At 37.5% G+C, this 25,850-nt stretch overlaps 1 protein-coding gene across 1 annotated transcript in view; it reads right to left on the minus strand.

Annotated features, from left to right (window-relative positions):
- The window catches only part of EFCAB3 (EF-hand calcium binding domain 3), a 498,542-nt gene that overhangs the window by 374,120 nt on the left and 98,572 nt on the right, over nt 1–25,850 (minus strand). Inside the window, exons 25-29 of the mRNA XM_070227127.1 lie at nt 24,168–24,305; nt 12,704–12,775; nt 9,656–9,799; nt 6,042–6,113; nt 211–354 (exon numbers count right to left, since the gene is read on the minus strand). Of these exons, the coding sequence (XP_070083228.1) occupies nt 211–354; nt 6,042–6,113; nt 9,656–9,799; nt 12,704–12,775; nt 24,168–24,305 (570 nt within the window). The remainder of the gene's footprint in view (nt 1–210; nt 355–6,041; nt 6,114–9,655; nt 9,800–12,703; nt 12,776–24,167; nt 24,306–25,850) is intronic.

Raw genomic sequence — 25,850 nt, forward strand, 5'->3', positions numbered from 1 at the left:
GCAAAATGGGAAGAAGAGAGGAAGATAATACTTCCTTAGGATAACTCAATATAAGGATAATCCAAAACAAATTCTTACTCAAGCCTAATAAAGAAAATCTAATGTTGTTAAACTCATTACATTTGATTCCTAATTACTCAGCTCTGTGGATTTACGAATGAAAGTAAACACAAGTTTTATATGTAATAAATAACTCAGAAAAGGAAATACCATCAACAGAAACGGATGTGAGCACCTCCTGTAATTCTTCCTCTGGAAAATAAATCCCCAGGCCTTGCAATACAGCTTTTACATCATCAACATCAATTTTTTCATGGGTGACTTTGTCTAAGGCCTTTGCAAGTTCACTAACCTCTATCAAGAGAAAATATTTTCAGTTTAGATACATAATCAAAATAATTAAACTATAATTCAAAAAACTAGTATAGATACCTAGCATTTTTTCTTTAAAAATGATACAGCGTTCACCTTAAGTATTCTCTTGATGTACGTATTTAACTCTCATTTCACATATACATATAAAGCAGACAACCAATTATAAGGCAAACTCATAGGAGGAATTCAACTTTGATATCTTTCTACCTCTATCCATCCATCTCTGCTTCCCATGCTTCTGATATCCTTTCCTCATGTGTCCAGTGTTCTCTCCACTGCTTCCTAGTTAGTGCCACCTCAATTTGTCTCTTCCCAATCCTTCACTAAAATTTAAATCATCTTATACTGACTCTCTTTTACTTAGGGCTGAGAACATTGGTGTACATGGTAACAGCTAATTAATCTGCTAATAGAATTGGTTTTTTAAAAAATAATTGGAAACTAATGCTAGTGTAAGGGAGAGTTTTATTCCCATGTCAGTCTCCGTTGTATTTAATAACAAACACTTTAATAGTGGCCTAATATAGGTAATACCTTGGTACAAAAAAATGTCTTAATGGTTGGAATTTATGATGCTGTGAAAGATCTTAGAGAAATTTTCTTTTAGAGAGATTAACCATACATCATATCACTTTACAGAAGCAGTTATTTATTCTATCTAGGGAAAAGCCATATTTATCATATAATAATATGGTCAATCTGGATGTAGTACTTTGGGACCTGGATTTATAACCTCTTACTATGATGACTGAACTTCCTAGGTACAAAGTATGCTGACGCAGCTTTTGTATTCAGGTAAAAGTTTTATGCCTAGAAAAAGACATCTAGAAACATGGTAGCTATAGGGTAGTCAGTAATTCCATTATGTATTTGGAGAATAACCTAAACTCAGCCATACTGTAATTTGCAATGTTATAAAGGAGGTATTTTATCATTCCAAATTTGGGCGTTCCCAAATCTATTCTGCAACATGAACCCTTTCCACTTAACTATTCCCCACAGACATCAGATTTATTCTCACATATGTCCTTCGGGCATGCTGGTCTTCTCATCTAGAAAGTATATTTAAATCCTCTCCCTACCTTATCCTCAATCCAGCAGTCAGTTCAAAGTCCACCTGCTCCTTCAAGCTTCCCCAGATTATCATAGTTCATTCTGATATACCATTATATATAATAATGGTATAATATCATTATATATATAAGGTATATTCTCATTATACCTTAATAACTGTAGGTCTTATAGCTGGTGTCATATGATCTAGTATGTATACTATTTTCTAAAGGTAAGTCTTTTTTCTCCAGTTTCACTATAAGCACCTTACGAAAAAGAACCTTGTGCTATATTATAATACTTTCACAATCTCTACTGTGCACAACAAATGTACTAACTAAATATCTGTTACTCAATTACGGACTGTTCAGCCTTTTTCCTCTTTTGTTCCCTTATTGTTTCCATTCCTCCACACTATTGTCAAGTCTACCTACTATTCTGTTTCCCTCCATTCTTTACTATTGAGCTTCTCAAATGAGTGGTCTATATTAGTTGCCCCTATTTCATCACCCAATCTCTATTTTTTAAGCCCCTACAACTCTCCTGGAATGAAACTACTTTATATTTGACTAGTCTTTTATAATTTATGAAGTACTTTTACGTGTGTTCATTTGATCTCCACAAAAAAATCCTGCGAAATACATAGGACAGGTACTATTATCTAGAGCTAGACATATATATATTTTACAGTTAGATTAAGTGACTTGCCCATGATCATAATCAGGAAAATATCAGGCTACAGCTGAAACATTCTGATTCAGAGTACAATGCTTTTGGTATTACAAATAATAGCAAATAACCTCTCAACTTCCTTCTTTCCCAAATCCAATAATCTCAGCCTTCACTGTCCCCTGGACAATTTGGGTAGCTGACTATCCACCCTTATTTCTTAATTAAACTTCTTCCCTCCAATTACAGAATTAGTACACGCTGTGAGCTTAATGCTGAAATCATAGAAAGCACATAAAAGAAAAAAAGGAGAGAAAACACTCAAAACTCCATCACCCAAAGATAATCCCTGACAGCATTTTTGGTATGTGTCTTTCCAACATTTTTACATTTTAATGGAGTTTAGTCTTAATTCTCTTTAATGGCAAGCTTTGTTTCACTTAGCAAATTATCCTGAACATTTTCCCTTGTCAACATATTATTCTACAAGTATCATTTCTAGTGACTGTATAGTATTCCACTGCATGGCTATATCCTATCTTTCTAAACCAAAACTCAATTGCTATCATAAATGGGATCCTTATGATGAGTCTTTTTAGGCATACATCTTTTCACTAATTTTTTTTCTTAAAATAAATTTCTAATGTCAAATGGGATGCATACTTTTAAGGCCTTTGAAATGCAATCTCAAATCCCCAGAAGGATTGTCTCAATTTACACATATACCCACAGTGAAAAGAAAAACGGTCATTTCATCACATCTTTTCCAACTCCAACTTCTCTATTCTCCTCTTATTATTTTCTGGAAGAGCTTTAAAATCATACTGTCAATCCTCCCCTCAAACATTTCCCCCCACAAAACAACTCTTTAGGAATTGTATTACATTTATAAATAATTTAAAGAGAAGTGACTTCAGTATAATATGTGAAACTTACTCCATAAAATGATATGTTCTCCATTTATTTAAACATTTTTCAGCTATCAGCTTATGACAATGACTTTCAAATGTTTCTATTCCTGAAGTCTCAACCAAATTTTGATTCATATCTCTAACTGCTTCCAGCGGAAAGAGCTCAAACTTTGACATTTAAAGACCTGGTTTAAATTCTGGCTGCACATGTTCCATGTCCATAGGCAAGTGACTTATACCATGCACAGTCCTTCTCACTTTACCTTAAGGAGATTAGAGTTAACTCAAAGATTAATAAAACAATCAAAGTGATGAAATTGACTAAACAGATTAAGAATCTAGGCTAGAAGGCTTTGGTCTTTGCTTTTTCCTCTCTGTACTGTCGCCGAGATTTATTTATCCTGACTTTTTTGCAACTGTTTACCTCCATGAGGTAATTGTGTGGCCAAATTACATCTCCAACTCTCCCAAATTTCTATTTTCTGTATATTCTCTGAGGTACCATCATTGGTACAAACTTGAAATAAATATGTTTCAAACTGGATTCATTCCTTCATTCACCTTACTTGGAAACTGTAACCTTTCAATCTTTAATTTCTGTTTCTCTCTAACCTCAGTCACCATGACCAGTTTTTTCCCCTTTTTAGCATCTCTCTCACTCATATTTTTCTTACAAGTCCCATACTTACTACCGTTGTCCAGATCTTCATCTCCTCAAGCCTAGAGTATTTCCAAAATTTTCTAAATACTATTAAAAACCACTCTTTCCCTCTCTCAATCCAATTTCACACAGCAGATAGAGTAACTTAAAATTGATCATGTCACTCCATTGTACTTCCATTACACTTTGAATTAGATTCAAATTCTTTACCTTTACTTTTATTAAGACCTTGAATAATCTGGTCCATGCCTGTCACTCCAGCATTGTCTTTTGCCAGCTTCTCCTTTTCTCACTAGACTCCAGCCACAGTGGTCTTTCAGTTTCTTAAACAAATACACTATTTCCTACCCTAAGACCGTTCACAGCCTCTTCCTTCTCTGTGGAAGACTCTTCTTCCAACTCTTCTAGTAGCTGATTTCTTCTCATCCTTTAGGTTTCAGCCTAAATGTCACAACTCAGAGCATGCTTCCCTGGCCATCCTATCTAAATTAAGTCACTGCACCTTAATTCTCTACCTCATCCTTGCACAGTTTCTCCTTAACACTTAGCACAATTTGTAGTTATTTGTTTGTTCATCTGTCTTTTTTCACTAAGATCTCTGGGGTCAGAGACCACATATTTACCTATCTTGCTTACCAGAACAATGAAACTCACTTCTTGAATGAATGAACTGAATAAATGGTCTTCCTGCTTCTAGTGTCTCCTCAATCCAATCCACTGTTAAATCAATCTTTAGAGCTTAGCACCTAACACTCTCTTGCCCAAAAAGCATATTGAGACCTAACTGTTTTGAGCCTAACATTTAATATCCCCTCCAATCTAGACCCACCAATTATCTCTTGTTCCTCATGTTTCAAATCCTGACTGCCTCTCCGATCTTTTCTTCCCTTCCAATCTCTCAGTCTCAATGTTTTCTTGCCTTTCCTCTCCCTACCTAAATGCTACCATTCTTTCAAAGCCTTCCTCCATTTTTTCATAGGAATTTCACCTTCACTTGAATTCCTTATAAATATGTATCATTCATTTGATCTTGTAGTATATTAGTTATATTTTTATGTAAATAGCCTGTATTTTCATCTAGACTTTAAGATTCTCATGGCCTAACTTTGTGTCATGAATATTTTTGTGTCCAATATATGTGCATTATGTGTGATTGTGATAATATTTACCTGTAAGTTATAGTATAAAATTAATCTTTAAACTAAACCATTAAATCATAATGCACTAAAAAAAAAATCTCTGCACTTGGAGTCCAATACTTGCTTGCTGTGGGCTTCTAAGTAAGGTACAATCTTTTTGAGCTTCATTTTTCTCTTTCTTTATTATAAGACACCTACTTAACAGAGTAATCATAAAGAAAAAATGATGTGAACCAAATTATGTAAAAGTACTTGGTGAATCAAACACTATACAAATGTATTATTATTTTCCAGTCAAGTATTATGATGTTGTTTAAAACCAAACAAATAAGATACATCTATAGAAACCGTGAAATAAAACTATACACATTTTTTCCCCTAAGGTACTTTTTATACTGAAAATAAAAGTTGGAGAAAAGTTTTGTTAAGGTCATGAAACATTAGGCTGTTAACTCATTTCTAAAGTGAATTACAACTTTTCAAAATTATACTCAAAAGTTAGGGAGATATTTCATAGAGGGCAGCCATCACACAATGCCACAAAATATTTCTTGGTGCCAAAATAAAAAAAACAAAGATTCAAGTAAGAGAATTCACATATTCTCTATGCAACTGTAAAAAGGAATAAGAAAGCTCTTTATGTTCTGATATGAACAAATATCCAAAATATATTGTTAAATGAAGAAAAGATCAAGGATACAGAAACAATGCATACATTATGCTTCCACTTATGTAAAAAGTGTATGGAGGGAGAATATACATATTCATATTTTCTTGAGTGTTCATAAAAATCTCTAACTACTACCTACATAAGAAACTAAATACAGTGGTTAGTTATTTGGAGGAAAGTGGTGGGAACTGGATGACTAGAAGACCAGGGAGGAGGGAGATTTTCACATAAACACGTTTTTATTTATGATCTGTGTGAACGTATTATCTAACCCAAAACCTTAACTTTACTAATTAAAACATTTTTAAGGTCACATAGTTTGGCATCCTTCTTGAAGACATCTTATTTGCTTCAATTATGAACTTATAAGTAATGTTAAAAACTAGACTTAAGAGAACATAGTGAGCTCTCCTTCATCTAAACTCCTGAAACACTAAATGTATACTACTCATTTAATCTAGTAGCACATTAGTTATATTTTTATGTAAGTGGCCCATCACTTTTAATTTACGGTAAATATTTTCTATATTCTAAATGTGTATAAAACTTCCAATTATTCTCACCTCTAAAATCTTGAAAACGCTTATTGCTCTTCAGCGCTAAAAGGGCAGTCTTTAGGGAAACATTTCCCTTCTCTGTAAAGACAAAAACAGTACAAAGATAAATTAATAAATTCAAGAAACATAAAGGACTTCCACAGTGAGCTAAACGTGGTTCACTTACTGCCCCTAAAGCATCTTAAGATAGCCTCCGTCTATGCACTTCTGTCCAGGATGCTGCTCACTTCTCTATCCGTCCAAATCCTAGTTTGCCAAGACACCCTCCCCTGAGCCTATATCCCCCTCTAACTACTGCTTTTTCCTTTTCCTTTCCTTCACAACCTAATTTCTAGAAATAAATGTTTTTCTTCATCATATCTTCATGCACATCATCTTAAATTGCTGCTATCTGGCTTTCATCTCCCCTGAAATTGCTTTTACCGAGTTCACCAGTTAACTATTTACTGCCGAACTAATGAACACATTTTTTTGGTCTTAGCACCTTCCTCCTTCAAACTCTTTTTTTCACCTTTGTTTTATTGATATAGGTTTTTCTTGGTTTCCCTCCTACCATTCTGGTTGCCTCTTCTTAATGTCCTTTATAAACTATTTTATCTCCACCATTACCTAAACGTCAGCATGCCTCAGTGTTTCTGTTCTTAGCCCTTTTCTCATTACCCTCTGTAAACGTTTCCTGAACTCTCCTGTAACTACTAACTGTAGGTTGACAACTCCCAAGTTTCTGTATCCAGCCTAGACCACCGCCTACCGCACATCTCCAACTCTATGTCCACAGGCACCACAAACACAGTATCTTAAGCAGAAATCCTCATCTGTACACTAAAACTTGATCCTCCTCCTGTATTCCGTATCTTATTAAAAGGCATCACCATTAAATAATGCAGAAATTTGTTACTCATCCTCAATTCCTCTCCCTTTGCCTTCCTTAACTTAATCAAACAATGATGAAGCTCTGCCTCCTAGATCTCATATCTGTTCCCTTCTTTCTATCCCTAGAGCCAATACCTTAGTTCAACACTCATAATTTTTAACGTGGACTACTGCATGCCTTCTAAAATGTCTCCTTGCTTCCAATCTTGCCCTCCTTCAGTCCTTTCTTGTCACTGCTATCAGAATATCCATCATAAAGTGCAAAATCAATCACGCCACTTTTCAACTTTGAATTCTTCAATGACTCCCTTGAGACTTTGAGATAAAGTTCAAACTCTGTTGCTCAGAAAAAAACAAAAACAAAAACAAAATCCTTCTTGATCTGCTTTTGACTATATGGCCACTTCATTTCCCTCTCTCTCCTACTATGCACCACTAAGTCAATGGTCAAACTTTGATTCACATCAACATGAACTACAAAGTTTGTTGAAAAATACACACATACACACACACGTACCTTGGTCCTGATGCAGATATTCTGAAGCAAGAGATCCAGAATGAGGTCAAAGCATCTGGGTTTTTAACAAATTTCCTAGGTAATTCTGATGTAAATCAGTCTAAGATCCACCAGTGGGTAAGTCTTACTGGAGTACTTAAAGAGTTTCTTGATTTTTCCATGAACTTTGTTCATCTATACTTTGCACATACTGAGCATTCCCTCCGAACTCCTTCCAGTCCCCTTCCCTGGGCTCACAATTCTCGGCTAGTTCCTACTCATGTTTCAGAACTCAACTGCACTGTCATCTCTTCCAGGAAGTCTCTTCTGACTACCCCATCTAACCCTGTTTTAGTTAGGTATCTATTGTATATGTTCCCATAACACCCTATGTTTACCTCTGTCACAGTATTTAACAATTGGTATTCTCATTGTTAGCTCAATAGATTGTAAGCTCTTTTATCTTTATATATTTAGTGCCTAGCAAGCAATAGGTGTTCAACAAACTTTCAGTGAATGAATGAAATAGCTCTCCCCTGAATTATTAAACAGCTCAGTATCATCAGTTGTACAGGCTAAATTCAGTCTTTCCTCCTGTGTTTCTCCTTTACTCTCACACTATCACACTCACAACACTTCTGACACCAGACGCTTGCGGGGTTTTCCCACAGCAAGCAATTCTCTGCCACGTCAGCTGGGTGTCCTACCATTTTAACTCAATTCCGACACTATCTACCTGGAGATAGTATCAGATCCCACAGGTTAAGGGCTCAGTCCCACAAGACTGCCCCCTCCCCATTTCAAATGCCAATTGCAAGTAGCACGTCCCCAGGTTACCCACAACTTCTGTCCAACTTAGCTACAAACTGGGGGTCCGCATGACCTCTCCCCCTTGGATTCAATTATTTGCTAGAACAGCTCACAGAACTCTAGGAAACACTTACTTATGTTTACCAGTTTATTAAAGGACAGGATAAAGGATACAGATGAACAGTCAGATGAAGAGATACATAGGGCAAGGTCTGGCAGGGTCCCAAGCAAGACTTCCTCAGATAGGTATGATCAGTTATTCACTCCATTTCCAGCCCCTCTCCCCTCTTGGGAGAACTGGGGGTGGGGTTGAAAATGTCAAGCTTCTAATCATGGGTTAGTCTTTCTAGTGACCAGCCCCCAACCAAGAGACAGCCAGGAGCCCACCTAGGGTTGCCTCATTAGAACATTGCCAAGATGCTCCTAGGAATTTACAAAGGTTTTAGGTGCTCTGTGCCAGGAAGGGGGATGAAGATCAAATACATATTTCTTATTATAAATCACAATATCAAGCTGTCCTCTTGATACAGTCAGCAGCACATCAGCCTCATAAATCACAATATCTCATCACTGTTTCCTTGGCAATTACTCAAAAACTGCCAAGTAACAGTGCACATTCACTGAACATTTATCTCCTATACTGTTATATACACTTTTGTTGTTTATATCTTGCCTCACCAACTAGACCAAAAGTTTCCTGAATATGAATATTTCATATTTATTTGATCACATATTACATAATATCTTACATATAATAGGCACTCGAGATCAGGTCTGCCACATAGAGCCAAGCAGGCCACGCACTGCACAACACCAAGGGATGCTGTTTACAAAGATGACAATGTGCCCCAGAAGTTGTGCTGTGCAGTGGCCCCAGTCAATATGATTGGTGAAGCAACACCAAAACCCATTCAATAATGTAAAAAAGAAATACTTTGAGGAACTGATTTTAAATTAATTTTAAAAACATATAATAATTAGCAAAATTTGAAATTTATATGCTGTTTTCTCTGAAAGCTCTTAGGATTCACATTCAATCAACCTTGTGCCATAAATATCTCATGCAGAGGGATGAAGGTCCTCCTTAGTCTCTTCCTGGCTAAAAGCAGTTTCACTTTAGCACGACCTTCTCAGAGAATTCCACCACCTTCCCTAATTTACACAGTAGATGCTAAAAACATACAAACAAACAAATATACCCAGATAGAATCAACACAGGATACTACGTGGGGCTAGAAAGGCTGAAAAAATCTTAATAATCTTATTCAAAGATTTTTCTATCAAGATAAATTTATGATCTCAGTAGACTTGCTTTGTTATTTTTTCCATTGGGATAACAAAGAGAAAATTGTTGGGGAGTGATGAATGGAGGATAGGGAAGGGGAATAAAAAAATTATTGTCACTTTATTCAGAAAACCAACTTATAGTTATTATATATACCATCAACATCAAGTGTTTTTTCCAACATCTGGTGTTCTTCAGGCTTTAAACAAACATTGAGGTCATCAAAAGCATCTTTCAAGTCATTCACCTGAATTCTGCTGCAGCTCGTCACGTTGACAGTATTGAGGGCAGCACGTGCATCTGAAAGCAAACAGGGATTCTGTAAGTCACTTAATATCCTTTGGAAATAATTTTGTATTTTCTAAACTTCTGAAGAATAATGTACCTAAAATTCTAGACTATTGTTCAAATGTATATCTCAATTAACATTACCTCTATGATTCCAAAATTAATAAATAAGTCAAAAATTCCTTTATTCCAAGCATTTCCTTGAGATGACCAGTTTTGTTTCAATATAAAAAAATTAAGTTGACTGAGTTTTTTTATTTAACTAAACAATCAATTTTTAAAAATTAAAATACAGCCATTATTGCATCTCCTCAGGGAAATCTTTAATTTTTTATCAGTGAGAGAGATTTCAAGGCTTATCTCTGTTTACATGAAACTGCCCAAATTTCAGAGTACAAAAATATTAGTCCTGAATTTTTTTCTACTTACATATTTTTCTGCTCTGTTCATTTTTTGCTTATTTCTCATAAATTTTTACTCTCTTATTATTAAAAGTTTCCCCCAAGTGTGGGAGTATTAAGGTTTCCAGGAATATACTGTGCCTAAAAGTAGAAATGGCCTTTATTTTTTAACCTAAAAGATACCTATTTACAAAGGTCAAATGCCACAAAATCTGTAGATGAAATGTAAACTGAAGAGCTTCAAGGTTACAGAGAATAGATGTAAGGGTTTTTCTATGAAGCAAATAAAAATGCTAGAGGTTCTTTCAAACTGAAGCACTCTGCATTCCTCCCAGGTCTTATCTAAACTTCTAGGAGTTTTCTCCCCTAAATGAGGTCCTTAGGATTAGAGCCATGCCTCTAACTGCTTTATCAATGAGTTATAGAAATCATCATATACTCAAGGTCACTCTTTGGGTCATAATCTCTAGTTTATCTACGAGAAGGTAGGGATATTTTTTTAAAAGGAGGCAAAGTGGGGCGAGCCTGGTGGGGCAGTGGTTAAGTTTGTATGTTCTGCTTCAGCAGCCCAGGGTTCACTGGTTCAGATGCCAGGTGCGGACCTACACACTGCTTGTCAAGCCATGCTGTAGCAGGCGTCCTACATACAAAGTAGAGGAGGAAAGGCACAAATGTTAGCTCAGGGCCAGTCTTCCTCAGCAAAAAGAGGAGGATTGGTGGCAGATGTTAGTTCAGGGCTAATCTTCCTCAAAAAAACAAAAAAAAAAAAGGAGGCAAAGTACAGATACACAAAAGAGTTGCAGAATTAACTTATTAGATAAGACATTTTCCAACAAATATTAGTTCACGAGCCCTTCAATTTCTCCGATAAATCCCAGCAGGCTTTTTTTTAGAAATTTACAAACTGATTCTAAAATTCTATGGCAATGTAAAAGATCTAGAATAGTCAAAACTTTTTAAAGTAGAAGAAAGTTGGAGAACTAATACTACCTAATTGATTCCAACGTTTATTATAAAGCTATAGTAATCAGACAATGTGGTATTAATATAAAGATAGACAAAAGATCATTGGAACAGACTAAAGAATCCAGGAAGATACATATATATATATATATATACCAACACACACACACACACACACATATATATATATACACAAGATTTTCTACAAAAGTACAAAGGCAATTCAGCGGAGAAAGTAGTCTTTTCAACAATGGTGCTGGACCAAATAGATATCCATGTGCAAAAAAAAAGGAACTTTAATCCACACTTTACTCCATATACAGAGATTAACTCAAAAGGGATCATATGCCTAAAATGTAAAAACAAAAACCATAAAACTTTTAGAAGAAAACATACAATAAAACCTTTGGAACCTCAGATGAGGCAGATTTCATACCAATGATGCCAAAAGCACAACCCATAAAAGAAAAAAACTATTAACTGGACTTTGTCAAAATTAAAGTTAATGCTCTTCTAAAGACACTGCTAAGAAAATGAAGAGACATGCAAAAGATGCAGAGAAAATACTTGCTAAGTATATATCTAATAAATAACTTGTATCCAGAATATATACAGAAATAAAAAAACAACTCAACTTAAAAAATGGGCAAAAGATCTGAACATTTTGCCAAGGAAGATATACAGATGGCATATAAGCACAATGAGAAGATGCTCAACATCATTAATCACTAAAGAAATAGAAACTAAACCCCAACGAGATACCACTATACACTTATTAGAATGATTAAAACTAAAAAGACTGACAATGCCCAGTAGTAGCAAGAATTTGGAGGAGCTAGAACTCTCATACACTGCTGGAGGAAATGTAAAATGGCATAACCACTTTGAAAAACAGTTTGGCAGTTTCTTAAAAAATTAAACACACATCTACCATATGAGCCAGCCAATGCTTGGTAATTACCCAAGAGAAATGAAAGTATATGTCCATACATCGACGTTTACAGAAATGTTCATAGCAGCTTTCTAATAGCCCCAAATTGGAAACAACTTAATGCATATGACCAGGTAAGTAAATAAACTGGGGTAAATCTATACAATGGAGTAGTATTCAGTAATAAACAAAAATAAACTACTGATATATGCTACAACATGAATGAATCTTAAAATAATTATGCTGAGTGAAAGAATCCAGCAAAAAAAGAGCACATGTATTTATATAAAATTCTGGATAACGCAAACAAATCTATACTGATGGACAGTATATCAGTGGTTGCCTGGGGATGAGGAGAAGGAGAATGGGGAAAGGCAGGAGAGATTACAAAGGGGAATGAGGAGGCTTTGGAGTGAGGGATGTGTTCGTAATCTTGATGTGATAATAGTCTCATAGGTGTTTGTGCATGTCAAAACTTACCAAATTGTGCACTTTAGCTATAAAAATATACAACTTTTTGTATATCATTTATACTTCATAACACTGTTTAAAAATAATGATGATGACAAAAGACAGTGTAAACTATGACAAATACCTAAAATGAAATATTGATTGACCCACCTTCAAATTCAGGAGCTGGCTTACTTGTGTTCAAAGTCTCCAAAATTTGTTTGAGACTTACTTCACTAGTTTCTAAAAAGTAAAGTACAACGATTATGAAATGGCAAAGTGTTAATGCTAATAATCATTAAATAACCACAATAGGGAGTGGGGGATGGGCAAAATTTGTAATTTCTTAAAATTAGCTGGATAAAAACCAGTTAATTTAAAAGAGTTTTACCCAGAAACTGTTCCCTCAAAACAAGAAAAAAAAATTTGAATTACATTAATTTATTTGGCTTTAATAATTAAATTTGATGTATATATTTTATAGATTTGATGCCAGATAAACAGAGAGCACCTCTTAAAAATATTTCCATAAGAAAAAAATACGAATTTTAATTAGTTCTCAATACGCCTATGATCTCATTATATTTCTAAGAACTAGTTTATCCAAAATATATGTATATACAATAGATATCCCAAGCACACAGTAAAACTAGGACTTCATTAAACTCAACATAGTTTATTCTTTCAAAAAAGATTCACTATCGATAGATGTTTCATTCAGAATCTCCTGGAATGTCTTGTTGCTTAATGGAATTCCAGTACTTAAGAGTTCAGAGTTCAGCTTATTTACATGCATCCTATCATTTCTGATCTTATCAAGAGTTGTAATCGCTTTAAATAAATCTGTAAATACATGAAGAATAGAGAACAGATAATGAAGTTGAGGTAAAACCCTTTTTAAGACTTAACACCCTAGCCTGCAGAGAGCTAGGTGTATTATAGAAGGAATTCTGAGTTAAAGGACTTTTAAAATATATCAACGGACTTTGTTTTTAGAAGTCAATTAAACAATAAACAAAATTTAACATACCCTTAGACAGGCAAAAGTTGAAAAAAATTTCTGTAAAAGTCTACTTTGCATTCATTAACTATTTCCCCTCAAAGCTGTTTCTACTACATGCTCCAGACTTTCACAGACTACAAAGCATTTCAAGAACAGTTAGATTGTAGCTCTTAGAATGAGGTCAAGTAAGAAGAAAAAAATTTTGTAACTATGTATGATGACGAATGTTAACTAGACTTATTGTGGTGATCATTTCACAATATACACATATATCAAATGATTATGTTGTTCACCTAAACTAATATAATGTTGTATGTCAGTTATATCTCAATTTACAAAAGGAAAATTATAATATGAGACTATATTGATATCAGACAAAATATACTTTAACGAAAAGTTTTATTGACAACAAAGAGTCAATCCACAATGGGAGAAAAATTCAGTTTTAATCCTAGGAAGATACAACAATTTTAAATTTGTACCTAATAATAAAGCCTGAAAATATATAAAGCAAAAAATTGACAGAACTACAAGGAGAAATAAACTAATACATTATTGATGCGGATCAAGGCTGCCCCAGGGAGAGAAGCCCAGGGCGTCCTGGCCTACATGTTGATCTATATGAACTGATTTATATCTAAAGTTATACGCCCACACAATAACCAGACTCCACCTACACTGATACCATTTTTTTTTTTTTAAGATTTTATTTTTTCCCTTTTTCTCCCCAAAGCCCCCCGGTACATAGTTGTATATTCTTCATTGCGGGTCCTTCTAGTTGTGGCATGTGGGACGCTGCCTCAGTGTGGTCTGACGAGCAGTGCCATGTCCGCGCCCAGGATTCGAACTGACGAAACACTGGGCCGCCTGCAGCAGAGCGCGTGAACTTAACCACTCGGCCACGGGGCCAGCCCCTACACTGATACCATTTTAATGACTTTTTACATCATCTTTCCTTTGTCTGGTAAAAATAAGTCACATACCCATGCCTTATAAATTTAGCCCTAACCCTCAACACACTGCAGCTCTTCACTGCCCACGGGTCCTGTCCCGATGCTGCAGCTCTTCACTGCCCACGGGTCCTGTCGCCATGCTATTCTCTGAATAAAAGGAGCACTACTACCAGACCTTGAGAGTCCAAGAAATCTCTCTTTTGACTCCTCGGTTCACCGAGCCCGCATCACTTCTTCCGGTAGCCCGTACGGAGATCTTGCTTCACCGGCTTATGAGCTTAAGTTTTGGTAAGTGCACTTTTCTACCTTGTGCCTATCTCTTTTTCAAGGATGGATCTAAATTCACTTCTTTGGGAACTTTCTCAGACAGCTGTCTGAATCCAAGTTTGCTGCCCATGGCTACTCTATGGGCCAAATCATGGCATTCAGCCTGAAGAGAATCAGTACCTTAAGCCTGAGGGTGATGAAGAATGAATTAATCCATTCCTTCCTAGTCCTATGTCTGATATGTAAATTTTACATTGGCACAGGTCAACCACTTAAGTCATTAGGACGGTCGCCAATCTCCAAGACTCCCATGGCAGATTTCTTTTCCTAAGGCTGGATTGGGATCCTTCCCTATGGTTCCTGACCACACTCCAAACTGCAGAAAAGTCCCAGTTGGGACTCCAGTTCAAGGAAAGTACCAAACTCTAACCTTTGGTTGACTATGGGAACCCCTTCTGGGGAGAATGGCTCCAGGATGCAATTGGGTAAAATGTCCCCCAGACCGGCAGAAAATTCTTCACTGTTTTTCTCTATTCTTTTATCTCTGGGACCATTCACCAGGCACCTACTACTGCCAGCCATAAAAGGGAAGGTATCCAAGGGATGCAATGCAGGCGGACACCCCCATCACCCCTTACTATAGGAACCCCACAGGAAGAACAACAGGTAGGATGCGGCCCCAGGTTCGGGGATTTTCAAGGTAACGGGCCCTTTTCTTTCATCTCTCTTGAAGTCACAGTGGCCATCTTGGTCTCCTTTGAGCTCTGCAACCAAGAAACAAAGAAATCTTTAAAGAGTCAGAGCCTCCACCCCTGGGAGCCCCCGCTCTGGTTTCTGGGCCTGATCACCCTGACAACCCAAAGTGGGGTGCCCTCTCTTGGCAGTTGACTCATTGAGTATTTTATGCGCCTACTGAGTCAGTTACGAGGATAGGAGACCTAGGATTTATTCTGTGAACTGTCCTGCTGGGGTTGTGCGCCCTGGCACAGGAACTGTCGTGTGACCCTTATCTTGACAACCCTCCAGAAGAGGCCATGAGGGCGAGGCCTGATCTCTTCTTTTCCTTTCTTTGTCTCATTCGTCACTTCCTCTGGTGTCACCAAGTCGAGGTTAAGTTCAGGCTGGACCTGAGCAGAACCTGGACCTTCTGCAAAATTGAAAACTTGAAACCCTTTTGCCAGGGACTTAACTCTCAACCCCAGTGCTAGGAGCCCCAGGACCCAGCCTGCTCCAGGCCTTTGCCTCCTATTTCCCTGGCTCACCTGTGCTGGCCCAGGGACTAAGTGCCTGGGCTGAGCAGGACTTGACTAAATCTTATAACTATATTGATGCCGGCAGTCAGGCTCTGCACCCTTCTCCAGGCCACTGTCAGTCGGGCACTGGCTTTACTGCCATGGGGAATGCCCCAAGCATCCCTGGAGACTCACCTCTGGGGTGCATTCTAACCTAATTGGAAACATTTTCTATTGGATGGGTTATGCCCCAGAAACTCCATCTTGGAGAAAATTTGAGTGATTTCTCTGTGCCTTTATGATGTACTTGGACAGGTAGATCAACCTATAATGTCATTTGAGTTACAACCCAGTTTCTAGGAAGTCAAGAGGAACTGTCCTTAGGAAATCCTTGTAAGGCTGGAAAAGCAGCTCTAGAGGCGGTTCAGGTTCCATCCATTTCCCTTATCTCAAAGAGCCTGCAAATCCTCTGGGGACTATCTAGCCCATTACTAATTCCTAAGACTGAAGGAAAAAAAGAAGCAAAAAGGAAAAAACAGCCATAAGCGTGCCCTTGCCAAAAACTCTAGCATTTTGAATGTCTCCCCCACAAATATTAGTAAGAAGGCTCAAAACAAAATTCGGATTCATAACTGGTGAGCTTTGTATTACTGTACCTGATTCATGGCAGAAATTTTTAAAATAATAGCTGTGGAGACTCTGTGTATGTGTGTCTATACATAGCCAGTCAATTTTGACAAACTCCAGAGGAAATAACTCAGGGAACATGAAAACCCTGCCCTTTTTCAAGGGAGATTAGCTGAAGCTATCTGAAAATACACTAATCTAGACCCTACTTCTCTGGAAGGGATGACTATTCTAAACATGCACTTCATTAGTCAATCTGCCCCAGACATACGCTGAAAATTGGCTAAATTAGCCTTGAGTCCTCAAACACCTGTACAGAGACTTGTGGAGGTTGCTACTCAAGAGTTCAATGATCAGGACTTGATTCTTAAACAGGATAAGGACAGAAGGGCAAAATTACAGAGTAAGGTATAGGCTCACATTTTAGCAGCCGCCATTGCAGCTATGCCACAGAAACAGGTTAACCAGGGGCCCAAGTCTCAAACTACCAATCCCGGAGGCCCAGGTAAGTCCCCTTGTTACCGTTGCCATCAACTTGGACACTGGAGCAAACAGTGCCCAAGAAAGGATCTTCCTCCTGGGCCTTGTCCTCTCTGCAACTGAGAGGGACATTGGAAGCATGACTGTCCTCGCCTCCATGGTGAGGAGGGGCCAAGAACACACTTCCCTGCCTGGAGATATGATCCTGAAGATTCTGCCTGAAGGGCTGAGGCCAGTCTGGCTCCCATCCTCATCGAACAGACTGAGCCCCGGGTTACTCTGGATGTGGAAGGTAAGCAAATCAATTTTCTTATTGACACAGGAGCCATATACTCTGTACTTGTTTGCCACTCTGGCCTAAGTCATAAGTCCCATTAAAAAATTGTCGGAACAGAAGGAGACTCTAAGTTTTGTTATAAAACTCTTCCTTTATCTTGCCAATATTGGACTCGGAATTTTCCCATACTTTCCTAGTCCTACCGACTTGTCCTACTCCATTATTCGTACTTAATGAAGACTTAATGAAAAAATTAGGAAGCCAATTTATTCTAACACGTGAGGAGGACAGCTTGTTTGCCGCTTTCTCTCCAAACTCTGTTGTTTCCCAGATACCCTCTAATATTCCACCCCATACATGGGAAGCAGTTGATCCCCAGGTTTGGGACTGCTCCCTTCCAGGAAGAGCTCTAACAGCACAGCCAGTCTCTATTATCTTGTGGGACTCTTCTCTTGTACCCCATAAGAAGCAAATCCCTTTAAAACCAGAGGCAACTGAAGGATTACAACCTCTTATATCAAAATTCCTCAGTTACGGCCTCCTTAAATGATGTCAATCTCCCTATAATATTCCTATCTTGCCTGTAAAGAAGCCAAATGGAGATTATCGTTTGGTCCAAGACCTCCGCATAATTAATGAAGCCACTGTTCCTATCCACCCCATTTTGCCTAACCCATATACCATACTTTCCCAGGTCCCAGAAAACTCTAATTGGTTTACATTCCTGGACTTAAAGGATGCTTCCTTTTGTATTCCTCTGGATGAAACTTCCCAACCTTTACTCAACTTTGAATGGAAGTTTCCTAATAAAGCTCTTCCTATCCAGCTGACAAGGACAGTCCTCCCCTAAGGTTTTCAGGATAGTCCCTATTTGTTTGGAAGTGCCCTAGGCAAGTATCTACAGGATGTCAAACTCCCTGCTGGTGACTTAAGACAATATGTTAAGGATATTCTGATTTGTAGTCTCACAAAGGAGGATTGTGATCACAATACTGTCCTTGTCTTTAATTTCTTAGCCCAAAGGGGATATCAAGTGTCCCCACAAAATGCACAAATTTCACAACAGCAAGTGTCCTATTTGGGCCATGATTTAACCCCAGGACACTAAGCACTTTCTATAAATAGGAAAAAGACTATCCTTGAACTAGGATCACCAAAGACAAAAAGATAACTTTGCACTTTCCTGGGTATTGCAGGATTCTGTCGTTTATGGCTCCCTCAGTTTGGGGTAATAGCAAAGCCTTTATATGAAGCACTCAGAGGACCTGATACAGAACCTCTAGAATGGACACAAAAGGAAGAAAAGGCCTTTTGGTCGATTCAACAGCAATTATCTTTAGCCCCAGCCCTGGCTCTGCCTAATGTCAACAGGCCTTTTACTCTTTATGTTGTTGAAAAGTAGGGCCAGGCCCTCGGTACCCTCACTCAAAGACTAGGCCCAGAGACCTGAATTGTTGGATATTTCTCAAAAACTCTAGACTCGGTGGCTTTGGGATGGCCAGCCTGCTTAAGGGCAGTAGTAGCTACACATCTATTAGTTGAGGAGGTCTCTAAATTAACTATGGGACAACCTTCAACAGTTATGACTCCCCATCAGCTACAAGACGTGTTACAAGCTAGGGGACATCAGTGGATGACTGGAGGACGTCTAGCTAAATATCAGGCCATCCTCCTAGACACCCCTGAGGTCATCCTTAAGGTCTGTCAAACGATTAATCCAGCAGACCTTATGCCCAGTCCTGACTACCCAGTCCAGGATTTGGAGCATACCTGTTCTGAAGTCAGGAAAAGTGTACTCTAGAAGGCCTGACCTGCTGGATTGCCCTATAGATAATGTGGATGACACCTGGTTTATAGACGGCAGTAGCTTCACAGAACAGGGGCTACGCAAGGCGGGCTATGCTATAGTAAATGCCTTGCACGTCATCGAGGCACAAGCCCTTCCAGCCAATATGTCTGCCCAAAAGGCTGAACTCATCGTTCTTACCCGAGCCCGTCACCTAGCAAAGGATATGGTTATTAATATTTACACTGACTCAAAATATGCCTTCTTGGTCCTACATGCACATGGGGCCATATGGAAGGAAGGGGATTACTCAATACAAAGAACTCCCCTATCAAACACGGAACAGAGATTTTGGCTCTTTTAAACTCAGTGCTTCTTCCAAAGCAAACGGCTGTGGTCCGTTGCCAGGGACATCAGAAGGATTTATCCCTTGAGAGTAAGGGTAATAATTTTGCTGACCAGGAAGCTAAACAGGCAGCTAAACAAAGTAATCTTTTGAGCTTACTCCCTATACCCCCCACTTTAGGCCTTATTAGTCCTATCTGTACAAATCATGAAATAACCCTGGCTATATCAGATTTGGGACGAATATATTTGGCTCACTCCTACCAGTGGTCACTCAGTCAAAAGGCCTCTCTATGTTGGGAACAAACCAATCACACTGGTGTTATGTGGCCTAATAGCACCCGACCTATGAGACAAATTCCCTGTTATATGTGTTCTCATATCATAGCCTTAAAAAATATTGATTGGTTTGGGACTGACTGGGATAGACGGCCCAGCACACATTGGTTAGCCCCTAACAGCACTCAGTGGTTATGTGGCTCCAAATTATGGCCTTGGCTGCCACCTGGATGGATTGGGCAATGCACCCAAGGCTTCATCTGGATACAGGGTAGAACTACATTTATTATATCTCCTCCTGCTAACCTACCCAACCTACAATGATGCAGGACCCATTCTGTCTTCCACTGGTATGATCACCTTGCCTCAATCTTCCTTCCCCAACTAGGAATCAAAAGTGTCATCTGGCACATGGAAACCTTAAAGAAATTTCCTATTCGATATGAGTCACCAAATTAAATCCATGTACAAATCTACCCTATCCCTAAATGATTGGTTGGACTCCTGGTCAGGTCCAGGTCTCTGGATTACTATCAAAGCTTTATTCATTGGGTTAATTGTATTGCTTGTATTTCTTATTATAATTTCTTGTCTATTTCGTTGTTTGTCTTCCACATGTCAAAAAAGTTTCGCCTCCTGGACCACTTCTCGTCAAATGATTCTCTCATCTCCAGGGGACTGGTATACCTGTCTTGACTCCACAGGTGCAACCTTCCGGTCCACTGAACTTCCTGCCTGTATCCCTACAGCCCCCATTTAGGGACAGCTCTATGACCTTATACAGATGGAAGTAGTTACAGAAGATTGACCATAGTCCATGTCCCCAAAGGATTTTAGGGCCAAATGGGTTGAGGGAGGATTTTATGATGTGGATCAAGGCTGCCCCAGGAAGAGAAGCCCAAGGCATCATGGCCTACATGTTGATCTATATGACCTGATTCATATTTAAAATTATATGACCACACAATAACCAGACCCCACCTGCACTGATACCATTTTAATGACTTTTTACATCATCTTTCCTTTGTCTGGTAAAAATAAGTCACATACCCATGCCTTATAAATTTAGCCCTAACCCTCAACACACTGCAGCTCTTCACTGCCCATGGGTCCTGTACCCATGCCTGAAGCTCTTCACTGCCCATGGGTCCTGTCTCCATGCTATTCTCTGAATAAAAGGAGTACTACTACCAGACCTTGAGAGTCCAAGAAATCTCTCTTTCGACTCCTCGGCTTGCCAAGCCCACATCAATTATCATTACTGATGCTTTTAACCTACCTTTCAAAAAACTACAGGACAAGAAGACAAAATATCAGTAAGGACATAGACAGTTTGAAAACATGATTGATTAATAAATGACTAAATGAACAAATATAAAAGACTATCCAACAATTGTAGAATTTCTTTCAAAAAACCACATTTTCTAAAAGTTGACCATTTGTGATCCATAAAGCAAGTTGTAATATTGTGATTTGTAATAAAAAATGAATATTTGATCTTCGACCCATTACTGGTACAGAGTTCCTAAAACCCTTGGAATTTCCTAAGTGATGAGAGCGATAAAGGTGTCTTTTGTTATGTTAATGAGGTGACTTTTGGACCCTACCTAAGGATAGGGGCTGAGTGTTAGGAGACCCCATCATGTGATTAGAGGGTTGGAACTGCAAAGTCACAATCCCTGATCTCTAGGGAGAGGAGCTGGACTGGCTGAACAAATGGTCAATGGCCAATGATTTAATCAATCATGACTACACAATCAGGCCTCCATAAAAACCCAAAATGACAGGGTTTGGAGAGCTTCTGGGTTAGTGAACATGTGGGGGTTCAGGGAGAATGGTGCACCTGCAGAGAGCATGGTTTCCTGAGTTCTGTGAGCTGCTCCAGCAAATTAATCAAACTCAAGGAGAGGGTCATGGAAACCTTGTAAGTGAGCAAAAGTGAGGCCATCTTGTTTTACTAAACGGCCCCAGGCCCTCCTCTGTGTGACAACTCGGTGCTCTGCACGTACTTTAAAAAATTCACATGCTCTCCTGATTTATGGCCTCCGCTTACGTATGTACTCTGCGATACCTTGATAAATTAAAACTTTGTCCTATGAGTTTCTCTCTAGGAACAGGCTAACCACAGGCGGGAAATACATCTACAAGGTATGCATCATAGCTGACAGAAGAATAGAACAATGTGATGCCTAGAGCCCGTCATGCCTGGAGACCAACATCCCTGGATCCCCTCCTTACTGCCCATTTTCCCTACATAACTGCCTCAAGATTCTGTAATCCTTGAAGATGGGTTTTTGAGACATTGGTCACCTGTCTTCTGATTAGCCAGCTAATCATTAAACTTCCTTTCTCTATCTCTAACTTGTTGTGATTAGTTGGCTCAGAATGCAGCAAGCAGAGCAAGCCCATTGCTCAGTATCAACCTCTGATCTACAGCCAGTCAGTCAGAAATACAAGTAACAACCTGAGCTTATGATTGGCATCCTGAGTTGGAGGGGGTCATTGGAACCTCCAATTTGTAGCTGGTTGGTCAGAAGCACAGGTAACAACCTTGGCTTGCAACTGGTATCTGAAGGATGGAATGGGGCAAGTGCAATCTTATAGGACTGAACCCTTAACCTGTGGGATCTGAAGCAATCTCTGAGCAGATATTGTCAGAATTGAGTTGAATTATTATGATACGCAACTGGTGTCCAGAGCATTGCTTGGTGGTACAGGGGAAACCTCCCCCTCCACGCGTTGGAAATTGAGTCTCAGAACCATTTTACAACTCTAGACACATTTCAAATGACTGAAATCATACAAAATATCCTCCCTTATATTCCCCAAGAAATATACTTCTTGGTTTGGAAGTAAATGATTATAAAAGTAAGAAAATAATTGAACTAATCAATAATTTAAACACTATATATCCATACTTGAGGGAAGTACCTAAAGCAGTACTTAAAGGAAAATATATATGCTTAAATGCTTACATTAGAGAAGAAAAAAGACTAAAATTTAATGAGCTAAGCATCCATCTCAACAAGTTAAAAAAGAGCAGCAAAATAAACAAATTGTAGAGAAGAAAATGATAAAGATATAATGTAAATTGAGGAAACAGCAAACAAACACACAACAGAAAGGATCAGAAAGCCAAGAATAGTTGAGTTATTAAAATTGACAAACTACTAGCATAAATAAACTAAAAAAAAGAAAAAAGGTAAAAATAACCAATATGAGGAATGAGATGGGAGCATTAATGCAGATGGTATATTAAAATATTAAAATTAAAATTACTAAAACATTAAAAAATACTAAGAACTTAGTGTTAAAAACTTTATAGCATCATAGCAATAAATTTCCCATATGAAAAGGACAAACTCCTAGGGAAAAAACTTAACAAAATTGACTCAAGAATAAACAGAAAACCTAAATAATCTTATGACATGAAAGAAGATGAATGAGCAATCAAAAGCTACCTAAAAAGAAATATCAAGGCTCAAATGGCTTTTTTTGTGAATACCACTAGACATGAAAGGAATATGGAATTCCAATATTACACAAACTATTCCAGGATTTAGAAAAAGAAAGAATACTTTTTAAATTGTAATAATTTGAATTTGACATAAATTTGACATCAAAATAATCTGACATCAAAGCCTGACAATGCTGGTGTAAGAAAAGAAAATTACAGGTTAGTTTCACTCATAAATACAAATGTACAAATCATAAACAAAGTATTAGAAAAAAATGAACCCAGAAATATATAAAAAGGATAATATACTATGACCAAAATAGCTTTATTCCAAAATTTCAAGTTTCATTTAAAACTTAAAAAAATCAATGTAATTCACCACACTGACAGATTAAAATTCATACGACATATCTTAATAGATGCATAAAAATTGTTTGGAAAATTCATAACAGACCAAATAAACAAACAAAAATAAATCCATCCTTTTACCAAACAACAAATAGAAGGCAATATCCCAGCCTGAACAGTGAATGGTATTTATGAAAAACCCACAGCAAACATCACATTAGTTGTTGGAGCTCTGTCTGTATGAAGTATTCTATCTCTGGAATCCAGGGTTGGGGAAATGGAAAAGTAGAGCTCTATCATATTTATTATCATGACCATTGCACTCCAATAAATGAGCATCTGAATTTAAAACATGGATAACAAGATTACTTGTTTCTATTAGTCTTGTCCAAATAAAGAAGAATTTTCATAGATTCTCCAAAAGTGTTCTAACAATTTACAGTGACCAAAATACGAACATACCAGTTCCATAACAATCTCCCTAAACATACAGTATTATCTTTCCTTAAAAAAAAAAATTAGCCTGTGTGAACATGTATACTCTAAACAAGAAACCTGGGAGTAACTGAAGTATTCACCACCTGTTGGAGAGTTCATTAACACCTTAAGTTGATTTTCATTTAAAGGTTTCCCCAGGCTCTCCAAAGTAGATAAAAGGTCTTTCACTTCAACTTTTCCATCACAGACACCATTAACAATGTTCCATGCATCTTCTATTCCTATAGAGAGAGAGATGACAAAATGTAAAGACATTTAGTTGGTTATTCCACCTAGATGAACAAATAACAACTTGATTTGGGTGAAATGCATTCATTTTCTACTATACACGGTCCTGAGGCTTTTGGCTCTCTGAAATATCCTCCAAACTGAAAGCTCCACAAAGTTTATAGGTTTATGAGAAAACAAGAAACATTGAAATACTTTACCTCATTAAGTTCAACTCACAAAGCTAAACAACAAAACAGCCAAATGATCCCAAAGAAAATATAATTTAAAAAAAAAGTAGCCCTTTCTCTCCTTATCCAAATATTTGGAAAGAATGATAGTGCTGTCAATGAGATGCCAATAAATAATAATAATGGCAATTTTTTTTTTAAGATTTTATTTTTTTCCTTTTTCCCCCCAAAGCCCCCTGATACATAGTTGTATATTCTTCGTTGTGGGTCCTTCTAGTTGTGGCATGTGGGACGCTGCCTCAGCGTGGCTTGATGAGCAGTGCCATGTCCGCGCCCAGGATTTGAACCAACGAAACCCTGGGCCGCCTGCAGCGGAGCGCGCAAACTTAACCACTCAGCCACAGAGCCAGCCCCAATGGCAATTATTTTATTAACTTAATTTTAAGTATCATTCACTATGTTTTTTAGCCCTCTGTATCCAAGTTATGACTGTCTTCTTATTTATGTGATCTCTATTTTTTTTCCTTAATCATACTTCCTAAAGAGTTCTTTGTTTTATTAGTCTTTTTAAAGAATCGAGTTTTGGTTATATGGATAATTTCTTTCGTGTGTGTGTTCTATTTTACTAACTCTACCTTCAACTTGTTTCTGACTAGTACTTTTTAGGGGAAATTGTTTTGCTGTTTTGTTCTTTACGTTGCTGGTTAGCTTCTTGAGTTGAACATTTGAGATAAATTATTTTCAATGTTTCTTGTTTTTCTAACAAAAAGCATTTAACACTATAAAATTCCCTCTAAGACTGTTTTTGTCACACTTCACATGTTTTGATATGTAGTGCTTTCATTGTCATCCATTTCTAAAAATTTTTAATTTCAAGTTTTACTTATTCTTTAACCAAACAATTACTTAGAAGAGAACTTGTTTTTAGCCTGAAAAGCAAAATTTTTCCATATTCTTTCATAAATAATTTTAATGTTACTACAAACCAGTCAGACTGTGTAGTCTCAATGCCTTCTGATTTTTGGAATTCATTGAAAATGGTCATTGTGGCTTAAATACATGATCTGTTTTTGTGAATGTTCCATAGGCATTTGAAAATAATGTGTATTCTATGCTTTTAGGATACAAGGTACTTTATCTGTTTCTTAAGTTGTTTATTAATATTGCCACTTCAATCTTAATCTCTTTCAATTTATCTCTCATCTTTCTATTTAGATTTATGTGTTCACCAAGAAAAAAATTATATATAAAGAGAGTTTTGTCTTATGGACATTAGTATAAATTTAATTTACATAAAGCATTTTATGCTATAAATTTAATCTATTTCTTCCCTTTCTTCACTGTACCATATACAGTAGTCTCCCCTTA

The sequence above is a fragment of the Equus caballus genome, chromosome 11 (genome assembly GCF_041296265.1).
Source record: "Equus caballus isolate H_3958 breed thoroughbred chromosome 11, TB-T2T, whole genome shotgun sequence".
Classification (NCBI taxonomy): Eukaryota; Metazoa; Chordata; class Mammalia; order Perissodactyla; family Equidae; genus Equus; species Equus caballus.